Genomic DNA, 15,479 nt, shown 5'->3' with positions numbered 1-15,479 from the left:
GGCCGATGGCTAATTTCAGGACATGACAGGGAGAGAGTGGGAGAGACAGAAATGTCAGCCCTGGTGCACGGTAGTTCAGCCTCACCACACCACGCCATGTCCCATGTCCCATGTCCCACATCCCTCTGGTCCCCAGCCCAGACCACAGGCTGCTGCTCCCCCAGGGCCCCCACGCCCTCTCAGCACAATAAGGCAGGAGCCTCGCCGGCTCCACAGCCCCTCTGTCCTCACTGCAGGTGGACACATGGCACAGCCACCCCTTGGTCCCCTGCCTGTCTTGCCTTGTTCCTGCTGGCACAAAGCGCTGACTCAGCACAGCAGCCCGGAGTCCCCAGCGCTGGAACAAGCAAACTTCCGAGTGCTGCACGTGCCAGTGCCCAGTGCCTCCCCAAGCCCGCAGTGAGCACTGACCCAGCAGAGCAGGGAGCTCACACAGCCCTCCTTGCCCCCACCCCGGCCCTGCATGCCCCAGCGCCTCTGCACACCCCACCCTGCACTCGTCGGGATGCTGCTCCATACGCTGCCCAGCCGCCCAGCGCTTCCCTTCCCGAGCTTGGAGCCGTGCCCAGACACCCGGAGATGTCTGTGAGGCAGGACGCGACGAGGGATGGGACGGGGCTCTTCGTTAGTATGGGCAGCATCAGGCAGAGGAGTGAGCTGGCTCTGGAGCAAGCGGCACCCGTCTCGTGTCCCGCATTGCCACAGCCCTGCCTGGCCCCGGGCACGGGCGCCCACTCCATGGCCGTGGTGTGAGCCACCCCCTGAGGCCCTGCCTGCAGGGTCAGCTCTCCCCCTTGTGCCATAGAGGGGGCCCATGTCCTGGGCCAGGTGTCCCATGCCCAGGTCCCCGGCAGCATCCTCGGCTGTGGTTGTGCCAGGGAGGGCAACACACCGAGGGCAGAGGGGCCCAGTGGGCACATCTCTGTGCCAGAGCCGAGCACTCCAGAGGGCAGCCTGCATGTGGTCAGCCTGCTTCAGAGGGTTCCTTAACGGGAGCACTAATCAGCACAGGGCAGAGGGTGCTGGGAATGGCTCCAAGGGCCGAGCACAGGGCAGGAGCACCACTGGCACGATCCGAACCTGGACCAGCCCCGTGATCCTGCGGCGGGCACCTCGCCGAGCCACGGCTGACGCAGCGTGGGACGAGGCTGATCCCCCGCCGACGCAGCAAACGCGGCACTGTCAGTCAGCGAGGCCTCGCCGGAGCCCCCTCGGCCTCCCAAACCGCTGGGAGATCAGAGACAAGGCACAAGGACAAAGGGAAGCCTATAAATTATACATGGAGCAACTCCATTTGGGAACAGCTCCGAGGATGTCAACCACCCACGCCAGGACCCTCCCACACGTCCCTGCGTTTGCTCTGTGCTGTGGTTGGATTTAGTGCTGTGCTCGGGCACTGTTTGCAGACACCAGTGTCTGCATGGATAACGAGCCCCCTGTAACCTGGGTCTGCCCTCTCTGATGGGACGCCCCAGACTGTCGCTGAATCTGAGGGGCCCCCCTGTGCTGATGGGCCCCAGGACACCTTGGACGCACCCAGCACCCAGCTGCACTGGCACTTCCCAGCTCCTCATCAAGCTTCATATATGGGGAAATGGTGCTCAACGCCCCAATCCTGGGGCCCACTGGAGCCCCTCCAAGGTCCAAAGCCCACCACAGCTCCTTCCAGGGTCCAGTCCAAGAGGACCCCAAGGCTGTGGTCACTCCTCTCCGGAAGAGACCTGTGAGAGCCCCCGAGACCAAAGCTGGAGCCCTGGTGCTCCGCTCCAGTGTGCCCCGCTGGGCTCTGCGTCTGTGGGACAGGGGGTGTCGGGGACCCCCTGGGGTGGTCAGTGGAGAGCGACCCTGGGAGAGCCCAGTGCAAGGGATGTGGAGAAGCAGAGCCCTGGCATGGGGGTCCAGGGAATGTGGGTGGGCTGGCACTGGCCAGGGAATGGGCTCGGGGCTTGACTGATCCCCTCTGAAGGACGGCAGCGTGCGCCAGCCACGCCACCCAGCGCGGGGCTGCGGAGAACACGGCTCATCAAACCCATTTGCTGCTGGGCTTGATGAGGTTCCAAGTTTGGTCAGTGGAGGTAAAAGCCTCGGCGGAGCAGACTCGGATTTCTGTGAGGCATTTGACATTTCGACGAAGAAAGCAGGATAATCCCAAAGCAATGTGACACACATTAAATGGATTAAAACCAGCTAACCAGCACGTCTCCACTTGTAACCATCCCACAACCATCACCCACAGCTGGACTCTGCCCCACTGCCACAGAGGGGCAGCGGCCCAGGGCACTGTTTGGTCCTGACCACAGAGGGAAACTGAGGAAATGGGAGAAAATGAAGTGCAAGGAAGAAAAAAGGCCAACACAGAGGCAGGCGATAGGCGTGGGGCCGAGGCTGTGTAGGATGGGGCTCTGGGCAGTAGTTGCAGGCTGTGCTCATGGCAGCTGGAAACACGGGTTGACGAGCTGGAGGAGCAACTTCCTTAAAAAGTGAGGCCAGCTGGTGCAGGAGCAGCTTGGAAAGGGAGGATCCTCCATCTCAGCAATTTTTTAGATCTGAGTGGTTTTTCTCCTCTGGTTCCTGTGGCAATTCCAGGCTCATGGATAAGGTGGGACAGCAGGTCACATTGATGGTGTACAGGTAAAACCAGGTGATTCTCCTATAATGCAACAGAGGACACGAGTCCTGCAGCAGCGGGTTGCGCTGGATGCTCAGCGCAGCTGGGAAGGATGTCTGCTCCACTGAGTGAGCCCAGGAGCTGAGGAAGTGTTGGGAACCTCTTCCCATGGACACCACTGACCAGCACCCACAAAGATCGAGTACCCTCCTAGTGAGCAGCACCAGGGCTCCGAATCATGGGCCAGCCCAGCTCCCTCCCCAGCCCAGAGCCCTTTGCCGCGAACGTGCTGTGCCATCTTGGATGCATCACCTGCCCACCAGCCTGCAAAGAGCTTGGGAATCTCCCCTGGGAGAGCCCCAGCACTGGGTTCCTCTGGCCAGCACCGACTGATGGTGAATTTTGTGAGTGAGAGGCACTAAACCTGCTGGGTTTGCATCGTGGGACTCATCTCGCATGGTGCAGGGCTGCCCTCAGAGGACAAAGCCCTGCTTCACACTGCCCTGTACAGAAAGTTACCTGCCAGCTTTGGCCCTTTCCCCACCCATCCTCCTCCTCGTCCTCCTAGTAATGCCTGTGGCAGAGGGAAAACCGGAACAGACACATAAATCTTCTCAGGATGCAAGAGGACGGGAGATGAGATTTATGAGGGAGGAAGTCAGATTCTCATGGAACTGCAGAGGAGAGCAGCAAATGACCCGGCTCCACTCATGAGGTAACAGCTTCTGTGGGGCAACACTTCTGATTTTTCTGATCTCCAGAGAAGAGAGAGGTGCTGCTGGCAATGGAGAGGGTCAGCACTGGAGGATGAGGCACCGGAGGGGCAGAAGCCAGGCTCATGACACATCACAGCAGAGTCTAATCCTGCCTTGGCTCTGGGAGGACTCGAGGCGTTTGTACTCAGATCAGAGCATCTCTGGGACTCGAGGAAGGAGGACTCAGAGCAGCTCCTCAGGCAACTTGCACACCCAAAATCCAGTTCCTCGCTGAGGAAGCTCCACCACGAAGGCAGCTCATGCCCTGCCCTCACGGTTCTCTTGGAGGCTCTTCCAGAACCCAGCTGCTCAGAGCCTCACAGACCTTCTCATTTCCTGCAGGCACTTAATCATGGCCCGTTTATATCCGACTGTACTTGTGCCAATGGAGCGCTTCCGCTCGAGCAGCTCTTCTCCCTCCTCAGCACTCAGCCCTTGTGGTCCCCAGTGAGGAAATGTCCCTTCTTCAGCCACAATCCCAGCGCTCTGCGGGTCCAGCTCTGTTCATGTCCCCAAGCCCAGCTCCCCATGTCCCCAGTGGTCCTCACAGCACCTGATCCCTCCCTCCAGGCAGCACTCAGGGCGCTGCTCAAACACCACTGGGGCTCCCCCAGGACCCCTGGGCTGGCCTGACCAAAGGCACAGGCACCATCCCTGTCACCGTGGCCATGCCCAGAGTGCCTGTGCCCTACAGCCCCCCAGCACCCACAAAGCTTGCCCAGGGGTTCCAGAAGTGGCACTGGCACACGGGTCCTGGCACGAGTGGCAGCTCGCATGAGCCGAGGGATCCGCACTCATCCCTATGTAGGTCACTGGCTGAAGTGCTCTGCCGGAACATTAGTCACTCTCCCAGCCACGGGGCCCAGGAGAAGGCTCTGGAGCCCAGCCAGGGTGGGGGGTCTCCACCACCCATCTTCCCACAGGGCAGCACCCACGGGCTCCCTGCAGGCTCCTCTCTGAGGCCATGGAGGCTCCTGGGTGCCCTGGCCACACACACCATGGCTCATGCCCACGGAAGAGGTCCCATTGGTTGGGAAGGAGCAGCGGCAGCCTCCTGGCACACAGAGGTCACCGGCTCTGCTTCCACTGCTCCCCTCCACCTGCAGATGTGCTGGTGCTGCAGATGGAGGATGCACGCGGTCAGGAAGAGGGGAGTACAAAGCCTCTACGTGAGCCTTCAGAAGCTGCAGAAGCCAAATTATTCCTCTGTCTCCTGTGGATGCTAATATGGCTGTCATGGCAGTGGCGCCTCTGTTCCCTCCACTACCTGCTGGCGTTCCCACCTCTCTGCCAAGCAGAGGAGCATCGGTATCACCGTTTTAATGAGACATGAAGAGGTAGAGTGACCTGCCTGGGGGAGTACAGGCAGAGCAGGGCAGACAGCCCATGTGGAGCAGGAGCACCTCAGGAGGAGTTTGTTCCATATCCCAGGGCTTCCCTCAGCCACCTCCACGGAGGAGCAAGTGAACATCCCTGGAGCTGCTGCCAGCACTGCGGTTCAGTGCCACTCCTTGGGGCTGCAGGAGAGACCACCCTGGGAGGAAGAACACCCAGCAAATGTGGTGTGAGCAATACCATGCTCCTCTGAGCCCTGGAAATGCTCTGCGTGTCTACAGGGATCTGGGAAGATGTTTGTCACAGAGATCCAGCCCAGAGAGCTCAATCTAGCCCAGAGAGCTCAACCACAGCCCAGGGCTCTGCCAGCACCTCTGGCCCAGGATGATCCCGAGCAAATGTCAGGACCAGGAAGCGAGACACAGCTCATCAGCAGACCCCACAGCCCCGTGCTCTCCGGGGAGGGTGTCTCACCTTTCCAGAATGGGCTTGGGTGCCCATCTGGAGCCCACCCTCCCCAGTGTGCAGAGCAGCCAGCCAGGCTGGGGGGCCCTGTCAGACCAGGACTCCAGGGGTTTCCTCTCATGCCAGAAATGGCATCAGAAAGCCACAAGCTTTCCCCAGAGCACAGTTATGGAAAAAGCTGGAAAGGCTTCACCATCCAGCTGTTCCCACACCACCCCGGCCACCCCTGCACACACTGGTCTGGGCTTAGGGGGCTCAGCAGGGTCCCCCTGGGATAGCCCCTGTCTCACTGGTGCCCACCAGCCATGGTGCCAGCAGCCAGCATTGCGGCCTCTGCAGCTGCAGCTCCCAGCACAGGGAACGTCCTTCCAGAATACAAATTCCTGCCTTGAAGTGCATTCCCAATGCCATCAGGCAGCCTGCTCCCCTTTATCTCCATGTGCTTTGGACAACTGTGGTTACCAGGGGAATCTGGGAATTACCGAGTGTCCTCCTGTCTCCCTGTGCCTCAGTTTCCCCACCATCAAACAGCCTGGACCACACAGATCATCCCCACAAACACGGGAGGCAGGCTCTGCCAACGGCACTGGTTAGGACTGGAGTAGTGTTGTTAGCACGGATGGGAATAGACCCACTAATTATCCATGGCCTCTGGATGCCACCATACTATTAAATAATTACAATAATTATCATTTGTAAAGAAGACAACCTCAGTCCAAAGGAGCTTCTGCGATGAAATCCACCCCACTCCTCTGAGCACGCCAGAAGGACAAACCCTCCCCATGGAGAGGGGATGAGGGAAAGGGCCGGGGGTACCAGCCTCAGCCTGGCTTTGCCCGGGGGTCCCTCCCGCGGCCCCCTGGCCCTTCTCCTCGGGCAGCACCGCAGGGAGGCAGCGCAGCCGGTGGTCCCCCGCGTCCCCACCGCGGTTGTGCCGAGGGGCTCGTTCCCCTGCCCCCGAGAGCTGCCGAGTGTGGAGACCGCCGGGAGCTGCTGCTGGCACTAAATGCGTTCTGCCACCCAGAGCGGGCAGCTGACATCGATGTCCCCGTGTGTCCCCATGCAGGCACACGCTAGCACAGCCGTGGCCCAGTGGTTACTCATACGTGTCCACCTCATGCTCCCAACACAAAACCGGCTCCGCGGAGACCTCCCGCCCCCCCGCACCTCTGCCGGGAGCCGCAGCTCCAACGGGCTTTGTGCGCGATCCCGTAGGGAGGGTCGGGACCGGCGCACCCCGGGAGGCACCGGCGCACCCCGGGAGCTGCGCCTCCCTGTTTCGCAGGACTGGCTGGGCTCGCTCCCGCATCCCGGAGCCCCGCTGGCGGACACAAGGCCTTGGGCGCGGAGCGCGGCGCCGGGAGCAGCCGGGAGCAACGTGGGCTGAATCCCTCCAGCCCCGGCCGGCGTCACCGCGGCGCGCGGTGCTGAAAGGGACATCCCTGGATCTGCGTGTGCGTGTGTCAGCCGGCACAGCCCCGGTGACCGACCCGTCCCTCACGAGGGGGAGCGGGGCACAGCCGAGCCCGCCCGGCCGCTCCCCAGCGCGGCTCTCGCACGCAGCCCCGCACGCAGCGACTCGGCAAGCGGCGGGGACACGGGCCGGGGCGGCACGGCGCGGCTGCGGCACCGGGGCACGATCTGGGGGTCTTCGGCCCCTCTAACACAGCAGCTCCCACCAGAGATTCACCTCCCTCGGCTGCACACTGTGCCATCGCTCCAGCACGGCTGTGACCCCCAGAGACCCCGCCACGGCAGCCGGCGGCCACGTCCGTGCGGGGTGCCCAGCGTAGGGGGCTCGGAGCGGGGTGCCCGGCGCACGGTCCCTGCCATAGGATGCTCGGTGCGGGGTGCCACCGCCCCCGTGGCTCCCGCAGCTCCCCGGGCAGCTCCTGCTCAGCGGGGGCAAAGAAGAGGAGGACTGGGAAGTGCCGCGACCCCCGGGGCTCCTGGGCCGGGTACCACGCACCGGCGGCCGGGAGAAGGGGGACACCACGGATCCCCCTTGCCAGCCCAGCCCGGCTCCTCGCCCTGGCCCCGCCGGTCCCCCGCACATCCCGCGGGGCCGCGGGTGTTCGCATCGCCCCCGCGCCCCCGGGGTCCCCGCACCGTCGCGCAGTCCCGGCTTCAGGGCTCCCGGTACCGCGCCTCCGTTCCTGGCCCCGGGGCTCCTACGCCCCGGCCGCGGGGCCGCCCGGAGTCCCGGTCCCGGTCCTGGCCCGGCGCCGCGGGGCCGATGCCCGCAGCGCCCGGCCCGGCCGCCGCCCCGCTCCCCGGCAGAGCCCTCTCCCCATCCCACCGGTACCTGGTGCTCGGCGGCGGAGCGGCTCCGGCAGCGGCGGGCGCGGGGCTCGGCGGGGCGGGGCGGGGCGGGCGGCGCGCACTCGCCGGTACCGGGGCGGAGCCGGCGGGGGCGGAGCGGGGCGGGGGCGGAGCTTCGCGACGGGGAGCGCGCCCGAGTACCGAGCCCCGGAGGAGCCCCGGAGGAGCCCCGGTCCCGGCACCAGGCGGGTCCTGCCCGGACGGTGCGGTGGCTGCCGGCCCCGCGGGGCCCCGGTGTGCCGGTGCTGCTGCGCGGGGCAGCGCTCGGCGGGGCGGCCGCGGGGCTGTGGCGTCACCTGGATGCCCGAAGGATCGTGAGCTGTTGGGGTTTGATCCATTTGCTTCCCACAAGATCATTCGCTGCAAATCCACCCGCAGCCAGTTTTGGCCGTGGCTTCCCCGCAGCAGCCCTCAGAGGGCTGCGCCCCATCCCGGGGAGCTCCTGGGGCTGCCTCGGAGCTGCGGGGACGAAGCTGGAGCCCTTGGTCACTGGCAGCAACCACGTTCCTCCGAACCGCCCTGGGCTGTCCCCTTTGGGCTCCATGTTGTTGGCAAGGGCTGGCCTGGGGCCGGTGAAATTGTCCAGGAGGAAGCTCCGGCACTGACCAACCTGCCGGGACTGGAAGGTTCCCGTGGCACCCCGCGTCCTGTGCAGAGCTGCTGGGGCTGCTCCAGCACACCCGGGATGGACAGTGGTGCCCAGTGCCCGGTGCTGCCCTCACAGGGCTCACGGCATGATCACAGAGTTCCACCAGTAACCCTGGGGCACGGCAGGGCCATCACTCATCCTGAGCCTGCAGGACGATGCTCTTACTCCAGAGACCCCCAGGACAGCTTTCTGGACAGCATCCTACTCCTGCACAGGCTGCTTATCTCACCACAAAGCCAGGAGCCTCCTGGACTTGAGCCAAGGGCTCAATTTGGGACCCTTCACTGGAGGTGCCGGGCTCCAGAAAGAACCTCCTTACTATTTTCAAAATGACCTTAAATTACCTTAAAAATGACAGAGATGCTTCAGCACCACGCTGTAGAGCTATGCCTGCATCCCCTTGGCGTCATGGCAGGTGCCAGAGCCATCCCATCGCTGGAGTGGGATGTGCAGACCAGGAGCTGGAGATGAAGGGGGCAGGAAAAGTCTGTGGAGCTGGGGTGGAGGGAACCAGGGCAGGCGGGGGGTGAATGACCCCCAGAGCAGTTGGGCCTCCAGGGTGCAGACTGACTGGGGGAACATGGATAGTGTCCCCTTCCACGGTCATGGGACTGACCAGCCCATCTCCCCCAGAGCCACTACGTGGCCTGCATGGCCGCCATCCTGAGCCAGATGGACAAGGATCACTACAGTGCCTACATCCAGGCGTTCCCCTCCCGGCCTGAGCTGATGGTGAGTGCTGCCCCTCGGCAACACCAGCACCTCCCTCACAGCACCTCCCTGTCTTCCCGAGAGGGCATCATGGTCCAGCCCAGCTCCTGACATCTCCTCCTCCCTGGCAGGACTTCCTCATGGAGACCTTCATTCTCTTCAAGGACCTGATTGGGAAGACAGTGTATCCCTGCGACTGGGTGGTGATGAACATGGTGCAGAACCGGTGAGGGCCTGGGCTGGGAGGGACCCGGAGGCAGGCACTGGGGCTGGGGGTGAGACCCTGGGGTTCCTCGCGGGGCACGGGGCAGGCAGACACCAGAGCAGAGCTCCAGGCACGCAGGACCGGTGCACCCAGGCGGCGTTGGGCTGCGCTGCAGTGGGCACAAAGGCCCCTGCCCTACCCCCACTGCGGGACAGCAGTGGGCACGTGGATGGTGGGCACACTGGGTTGGGCAGTGGGCACACTGGTGCTGCCCTTGCTCAGCACCTGTGGCCACTTGCTCCCAGGGAGTTCCTGCGCACCATCAACCACTTTGCCACGACCTTGACCGAGATGTTCCTGAGCAACGGCAGCTTCGAGCTGCAGGTGAGCGGGCACTGCCGGTTCCTGGTGGGGACTGGGGGTCCAGGAGAGGACACACCCTGGCCCCCAGCCCCCCATTTCACCCAGCCTGACATTCATCCCTGTGCTTTCACTGCAGCTTTGGAACAACTATTTCCACCTGGCCGTGGCCTTCCTCACCCAGGAGTCTCTGCAGCTGGAGAACTTCTCCCCAGCCAAGCGCAACAGCATCCTGGCCAAGTGAGTCCACTCCGGCCGATCGGCAACACCTCGGGTCCCTGGCCCAGGCTGCTGCCACACCGCGGGGTCAGGGATTTTGGGGTGAGCTGGCCAGGGCGTGCCACACCCTGGGCTGCAGAGCGATGCTGTCTGACCACCATCCCGGCAGGTACGGGGACATGAGAGCCACGATCGGAGCGTCCATCCGGGACATGTGGTACAGCCTCGGTGAGCCAGGGTGTGCAGGGGGGTTGTTGGGTCTCCGTGGGCTGGTGTCCATCTGCACCATCATCAGACTGGCTCTGGGGAGTGGGGTGTTGCCAGTGTGGCCACGGGAGCCTGCATGGGTGCAGATCTGTCCCCCAGCCCTTCCTGCCCTCCCCAGGCCATCGCAAGATTGAGTTCATCCCGGGCATGGTGGGCCCTATCCTGGAGATGACGCTGGTGCCAGAGCTGGAGCTGCGCAGGTCCACCATCCCCATCTTCTTCGACATGATGCTCTGCGAGCACCAGCTGACTGGGAGCTTCAGCCGGGTGAGGGACAGGACTGCTCCTGGGGAGCAGGATGGGGTGGGATGGTGCAGGAACCACCTGCACCGGGGGAGTAGCATGGCCTGGGAGTGGGGACAGGGACCTACCCCTCCCCAGGTGGTCCCTAGGGAGGGGCTGCTCTGAGGCCCCGTCTCTGGGGGCTGCCACTGCAGCAGCCAGGGCCAAGCTGAGCCCATCCTCGTGCCCCCCCCCCACAGTTTGAGGACGAGATTCTGCGCAGGCTGGACAGTGAGGTGGAGGGCGGCCGTGGGGATGAGCAGTACAAGCAGCTTTTCAAGAGCATGTGAGTGTGCAGTGATGTCCCCACCTTCTCCCCAGGGCACAGACCTTTTACTGTCACCATTCTCTGCCATCCCACTCCTCCTCACATCTGTGCCCTGACCTGGAGAATGCTGCTGGGGAGCGGGACCAGAGAGGAGGAAGGATGGTGCCTGAGCACCATTATGTGCCCCCTGCACACCTCTGCTGCTCTGGCCAGCCTGCCGCTGCCTGCCCCCAGCAGTGCCCCTGCCCCAGGTGTTGTCCCTGCCCTTGGTGATGCTCCTGTCCCCAGTGATGCCTCAACCCCAGGAATTACCCTTGTTCTGCCCCAGGAGTTACCCCTGCCCCAGGAATTAGCCCTGCTCTGCTTTGGGACTTGTCCTTGCCCCAGGAACTACCCCATGCCCCACGTGATACCCCTGCTCCAGGTGATGCCTCTGCCATCCCCAGGCTTTACTCCTGCTCTGTTGTGCTCGTCAGGTTCCCATGCAGGGTGATGGAGCTGTCAGGTCTCCCACCATCCCAGCCATGCCTGTGGGGGGTCTCATTGCAGACCAGGGGTTGATTTATGCCCCTTGTTGAGAGTCTTCTCTCTCCCAACTCCCAGTCCCTGGGAAGCCGAGCAGGGCAGTAGTGGGAGCACTGTGGAGCTGGGTGTGCAGTGGCACCCATGGTACCCTCTCTTCCCCAGCCTGCTGAGCTGCTGCCAGAGACACTCTGAGATGGCCAAGCCCGGGACAGACTTCGTGGAGCTGGTGACTGCGCTCCTGGAGCGGCTCCTCGACTACCGGGCTGTCATGAATGATGAGAACAAGACCTACAGCATGAGCTGCACTGTCAACCTCCTGGTGGGCACCTGTGCCCTGCCCCAGCTCCCTGAGGATGGCAGGGCTCAACCCCAAGTCCACCCAGCTCCCTGGGCTGGCAGGCTGTGGGAGGGGCTCACCTCCACTTTCCCACAGTCCCTGGGGCTGGCAGGGCTTGTCCCTGTGTCTCCCCAAGTCCCCTCAGTGCCCCTGGCACAGCATAGATGGGGAGCACCCACTGCCAGAGCCAGTGTCCCTTGGGAGTCTCCGTGCAGCTCCCCGGTGCCATGGGTAGCCCCTTCTCTGTGTGGGGACAGTCCTGGCAGCACCATGACCCACTGTGGGACTGTGGGGGGCTGTGGCACGTGTCCCTTTTGGGGCCACTCAAACAGCCTTGTCTGCTCTTTCCCAGAACTTCTACAAGGAGATCGACCGCCAGGCCATGTACATCAGGTGAGTGCAGCACCAGGAGACTGGCAGCACCTGGGGTGGGGAGTCCCGGGGCCCCGAGCTCCCCATGGGAATGTCAGAGCGGCTGGAGGGGCAGGGGCTGGGGCTGCACCCGCCAAGCTGTGCTGGCTGCCAGGCCCCACACGCGGTACCGTCACTCCCCACGCACGACTCCGTCGCTCCCAGGTACCTGTACAAGCTGAAGGACCTGCACATCAGCTACGAGAACTACACGGAGGGAGCCTACACGCTGCTGCTGCACGCCCGCCTGCTCACGGTGGGTCCAGAGGGGATGCGGGGGGCGGGCGGCCGTGGTGACTTGGCATGACAGGCCAAGTCCTGTCCCCTCTCCCCCATGCAGTGGTCAGAGGAGCCCAACACGGCCCCCGTGCCGGGCCTGCACGGCCACCACCTGCACACCCAGCGCCAGCTGAAGGAGGCTCTGTACAACCAGATCATCGAATACTTTGACCAGGGCAAGGTGAGTGCAGCCACCCAGCCCCGCCTGCAGCCCCCGAGCCCCCGAGCCCCCACAGCCAGAGGAAGCTCGGCTGGCTCAGGGCAAGCCTGGGCCCCTGGCCACCTCTGGCCCCTGCTCCAAGCCCCCAGACCTGGGCTTCGGCACAGCCCCTCAGCCTCCCCACAGCTGTGGTGGGGCTGGAGCTGCCCTGCGGTAAGCCTGGCTGGAGAGTTCACCTCACAACCACTGTCCCATCCTGTCCTACCCTATCCCACCCTGCCCCATCCCATCCCATCCTGTCCCAGTCCCAGCCCTCGTACTGCCAGGGGCCAGAGCTGGGACATCCTGGGAGGAGAGCTTGCCGAGGCTGGGGGGCTCCAGGGCTGGATACAGTGAGAAGCCAAGTCCTGCTGCTGCACTGGACCACCAGTCCCCACAGGGAGAGACTTCTCTCCTCTCCTCACTGGGGAGTAGGGATGCAGGTGCCCCCACAGGCAGGGGGGTCTCCTCTGGAAGCCCCTGGTGCCCCCTCACCCAGCATTCCCTGTCCTGGGGGGGCCCTGCCCTGGTCCCCTCTTCTCCAGATGTGGGAGGAGGCCATCCACATCTGCAAGGAGCTGGCAGAGCAGTACGAGAGCCACGTCTTTGACTACGAAATGCTGAGTGACATCCTGGTGGGTGCCCAGCTGGGATGGGGGGTGCTGCTGGTAGGGCAGGATGGTGGGGATGAGCTGGGGGATGGTGGTCTGCAGGGCCCCATCCTGCCCCTCTCCCCTGCAGCAGCGGGAAGCCAAGTTCTACGAGAAGATCCTGAAGGTGCTGCGGCCCAGCCCAGACTACTTTGCCGTGGGGTACTACGGGCAGGGCTTCCCCACCTTCCTCCGGGTAAGCGGGGCTGGGAGAGGCTCCACGCCTGCCACCTCCACACCCAAAGAACCCCATTTCTCACTGGTCTCCACCTGGATGTGGAGCTGTTGACTACAACTCTTTGAGTGTCACCATCCAGCCCGTTCTTTACTCGCCAAGGGTCCCATCTGCCCCATCCAGGCCTGTCCAGCTTGGAGAAAAGGGTGTCCTGGGCACAGGGTCAGATGCTTTGCACATGTGCAGTCACTCTCCCCTCATCTACCCATGCTGTCATCCCCTTGTAGAAGCCACTGAATTGGTCAGGCAGGATTTGCCATTAGTGACACTGCCTTGGCTGGCAACAATCACCTCCTGATTCTCCATGTGTCTGTTGCTTTTTCCTCCAGTTGCTGCATTTGGGGAGATATTTTTTTCTAGAGGGGGTGTCTCCTGCTTGGCAGGGGTCTCAGCCTCAGCAGCACCTGCACCCCAGTGCTCTGGGGCTTACTGGTGCACAGCCCTAGGGCTCCCCAGCCCCGCTCCGTGGCACTGGGATGAGCTGCCACCTTCCTCCCCTGCAGAACAGAGTCTTCATCTACCGGGGGAAGGAGTATGAGCGCCGGGAGGACTTCGAGATGCAGCTGCTGAGCCCCTTCCCCAACGCCGAGAAGCTGAAGAGCACATCCCCTCCCGGGCAGGACATCACGGGCTCCCCGGGGCAGTGTATCCTCTGTGCAGGGGGCTGGGGCTGGGAGAGCGGCTCGGTCCCTGTCCATTGCCCTGCGTGTGGGGACTCCTGCGGTCCTGGGCTTCGCCCCTCTTCCCAGAGCCCCGTCCCCCCCTGGTGCCCGTGGCTCCTTCACTCCCGCAGACATCCAGTGCTTCACCGTGCAGCCGGTGGAGGAAGCCAGGGTCCGGCTCAAGGGCCGGATCATCCCAGAGCAGATCACCAAGTGAGTGTCCAGCGTGGGGGGGAAGCACAGGGAGCCCCCTCTCTGCTCCTTGTGGGTGGGACACAGTGGGGGCCCTCTTCCATCTCTGCCCCTTCCCTCCCCACAGCTTCTACAAAGCCAACAATGTCCAGCAGTTCAGCTACTCACGGCCCTTCAAGAGAGGCCCGAATGATCCTGACAATGAATTTGCAGTGAGTGCTGGGAGGGGCTGCCAGGACCCCAAACCAGGAGGGATGGGAGAGCTGGGGGGGGACCCTGCAAGGAGCCAGGGACCAGAGGAGAGACAGGGGGTCCCCGGTCGTGGGATGGGGAAGGTGGTGGTCCTGTGCCCATGAAAAGGAGAGGTGGGAGGCCCCCCGTCCCCCAGGGCAGCCAGGGGTGAGTGTGGGTGATGTGAGGGGGGCAGTGGGTGACTGCTGCCCTTCTGGCAGAACATGTGGATCGAGCGGACGACCTTTGTGACAGCCTATCCCCTGCCTGGCATCCTGCGCTGGTTTGCTGTGACTGCCACCACCACGGTGAGGAGTGGGCAGGGGGGGAGCAGGGCCCTCCCAGGATCCCGGTGAGCACAGCTCCCAGCCCCCAGCCCTGCCAGGAGCTTGAGCCAGGGCATGGGGAACATGTCCTGCCCACGCTCATGTAAGCCTCTGCCCTGGTTCTTGCACCCTGTCAGAGCCTGTTCTCAGTGCACTCAGTGCTTGAGCCCCCAGATCCACAGCTCCCAGCTCCCTCCCATGACCCCCCTTTGGCATTGCCTTGGCCTTTCTGCCCCAGGACCAGGGTTGATCTCGGGGCAGTGCCAGGTGGGATCGCTGTGCCAGGCCACGGGAAAGGGTTCCTCCGCTGACACAGGGCATGGAGACCTCTGGGCACTCCAGGCACTGACAGCCTTCATTTGCTGGTGCCAGCAGCACCAACGTGGTGGCAGGGACAGGTTTGCATGGCTGGACCACTGGAACACACATCTCCTCTGTGGGCAGCAGGGACCACGTGTGGGGAGCAGCAGAGGGTAGAGGGGTGTTAGCAGCTGCTGCCAAGGCTCCGTGCATGGGCTTTGTGCCTCTGTCAGAGGTGGGTGCTCGGCCAACATCCAGGGAGGCTCAGGAGCCACAGCAATGGAGGTGTGACGTGCCCTAGTGGGCTGTCACACAATGCTCTGGCTGGGCTGTCACAGGATGCTGTGGGCATGGGGACACACGGCTGTACAAGCACTGCACACACGTCTCTGCCACGGTGCTCAGGCTGTGCCTCCCACTGCTGCATCCCCAAAGTGACACCGATGGTTAACCAGGTTTCCTGTAAGCCACTGCAGCCTCATGCCTGCAGGACTGACCCTGAGGCAGCCTGTGCTGGGAGCAGGGACCAGCATGGCCAGTGCGTCCCTGTGAATTCTCGGCTCAGCCCCAAGCACCCAGTGCCAAGGGTCTGAGGAGCTTCATGGAGTGAGATGTGCAGCCCTTGGGGTCCCTCCTCTGGGGCCAGGGAGAGCCTACCCTGCCAGCCCTAACTAGGGGGGGAGGTG

The 15,479-nt window shown here is 63.6% G+C and overlaps 1 protein-coding gene across 2 annotated transcripts in view; it reads left to right on the top strand.

The window, feature by feature from the left end:
- The window catches only part of LOC116786174 (dedicator of cytokinesis protein 2-like), a 50,470-nt gene that overhangs the window by 31,507 nt on the left and 3,484 nt on the right, over nt 1-15,479 (top strand). For both annotated transcript variants that reach the window (XM_032686559.1, XM_032686558.1), the window contains exons 29-45: nt 8,768-8,866; nt 8,977-9,071; nt 9,356-9,434; nt 9,550-9,650; nt 9,799-9,857; nt 10,015-10,163; nt 10,379-10,464; nt 11,134-11,290; nt 11,661-11,701; nt 11,885-11,975; nt 12,060-12,179; nt 12,743-12,832; nt 12,939-13,043; nt 13,586-13,727; nt 13,876-13,957; nt 14,064-14,148; nt 14,389-14,475. In XM_032686559.1, coding sequence (XP_032542450.1) covers nt 8,768-8,866; nt 8,977-9,071; nt 9,356-9,434; nt 9,550-9,650; nt 9,799-9,857; nt 10,015-10,163; nt 10,379-10,464; nt 11,134-11,290; nt 11,661-11,701; nt 11,885-11,975; nt 12,060-12,179; nt 12,743-12,832; nt 12,939-13,043; nt 13,586-13,727; nt 13,876-13,957; nt 14,064-14,148; nt 14,389-14,475 — 1,668 coding nt within the window. The remainder of the gene's footprint in view (nt 1-8,767; nt 8,867-8,976; nt 9,072-9,355; nt 9,435-9,549; nt 9,651-9,798; nt 9,858-10,014; nt 10,164-10,378; nt 10,465-11,133; nt 11,291-11,660; nt 11,702-11,884; nt 11,976-12,059; nt 12,180-12,742; nt 12,833-12,938; nt 13,044-13,585; nt 13,728-13,875; nt 13,958-14,063; nt 14,149-14,388; nt 14,476-15,479) is intronic.

Source organism: Chiroxiphia lanceolata, chromosome 4, assembly GCF_009829145.1.
Source record: "Chiroxiphia lanceolata isolate bChiLan1 chromosome 4, bChiLan1.pri, whole genome shotgun sequence".
Taxonomy (NCBI): domain Eukaryota; kingdom Metazoa; phylum Chordata; class Aves; order Passeriformes; family Pipridae; genus Chiroxiphia; species Chiroxiphia lanceolata.
This window is presented reverse-complemented; position numbering and strand designations above follow the sequence as displayed.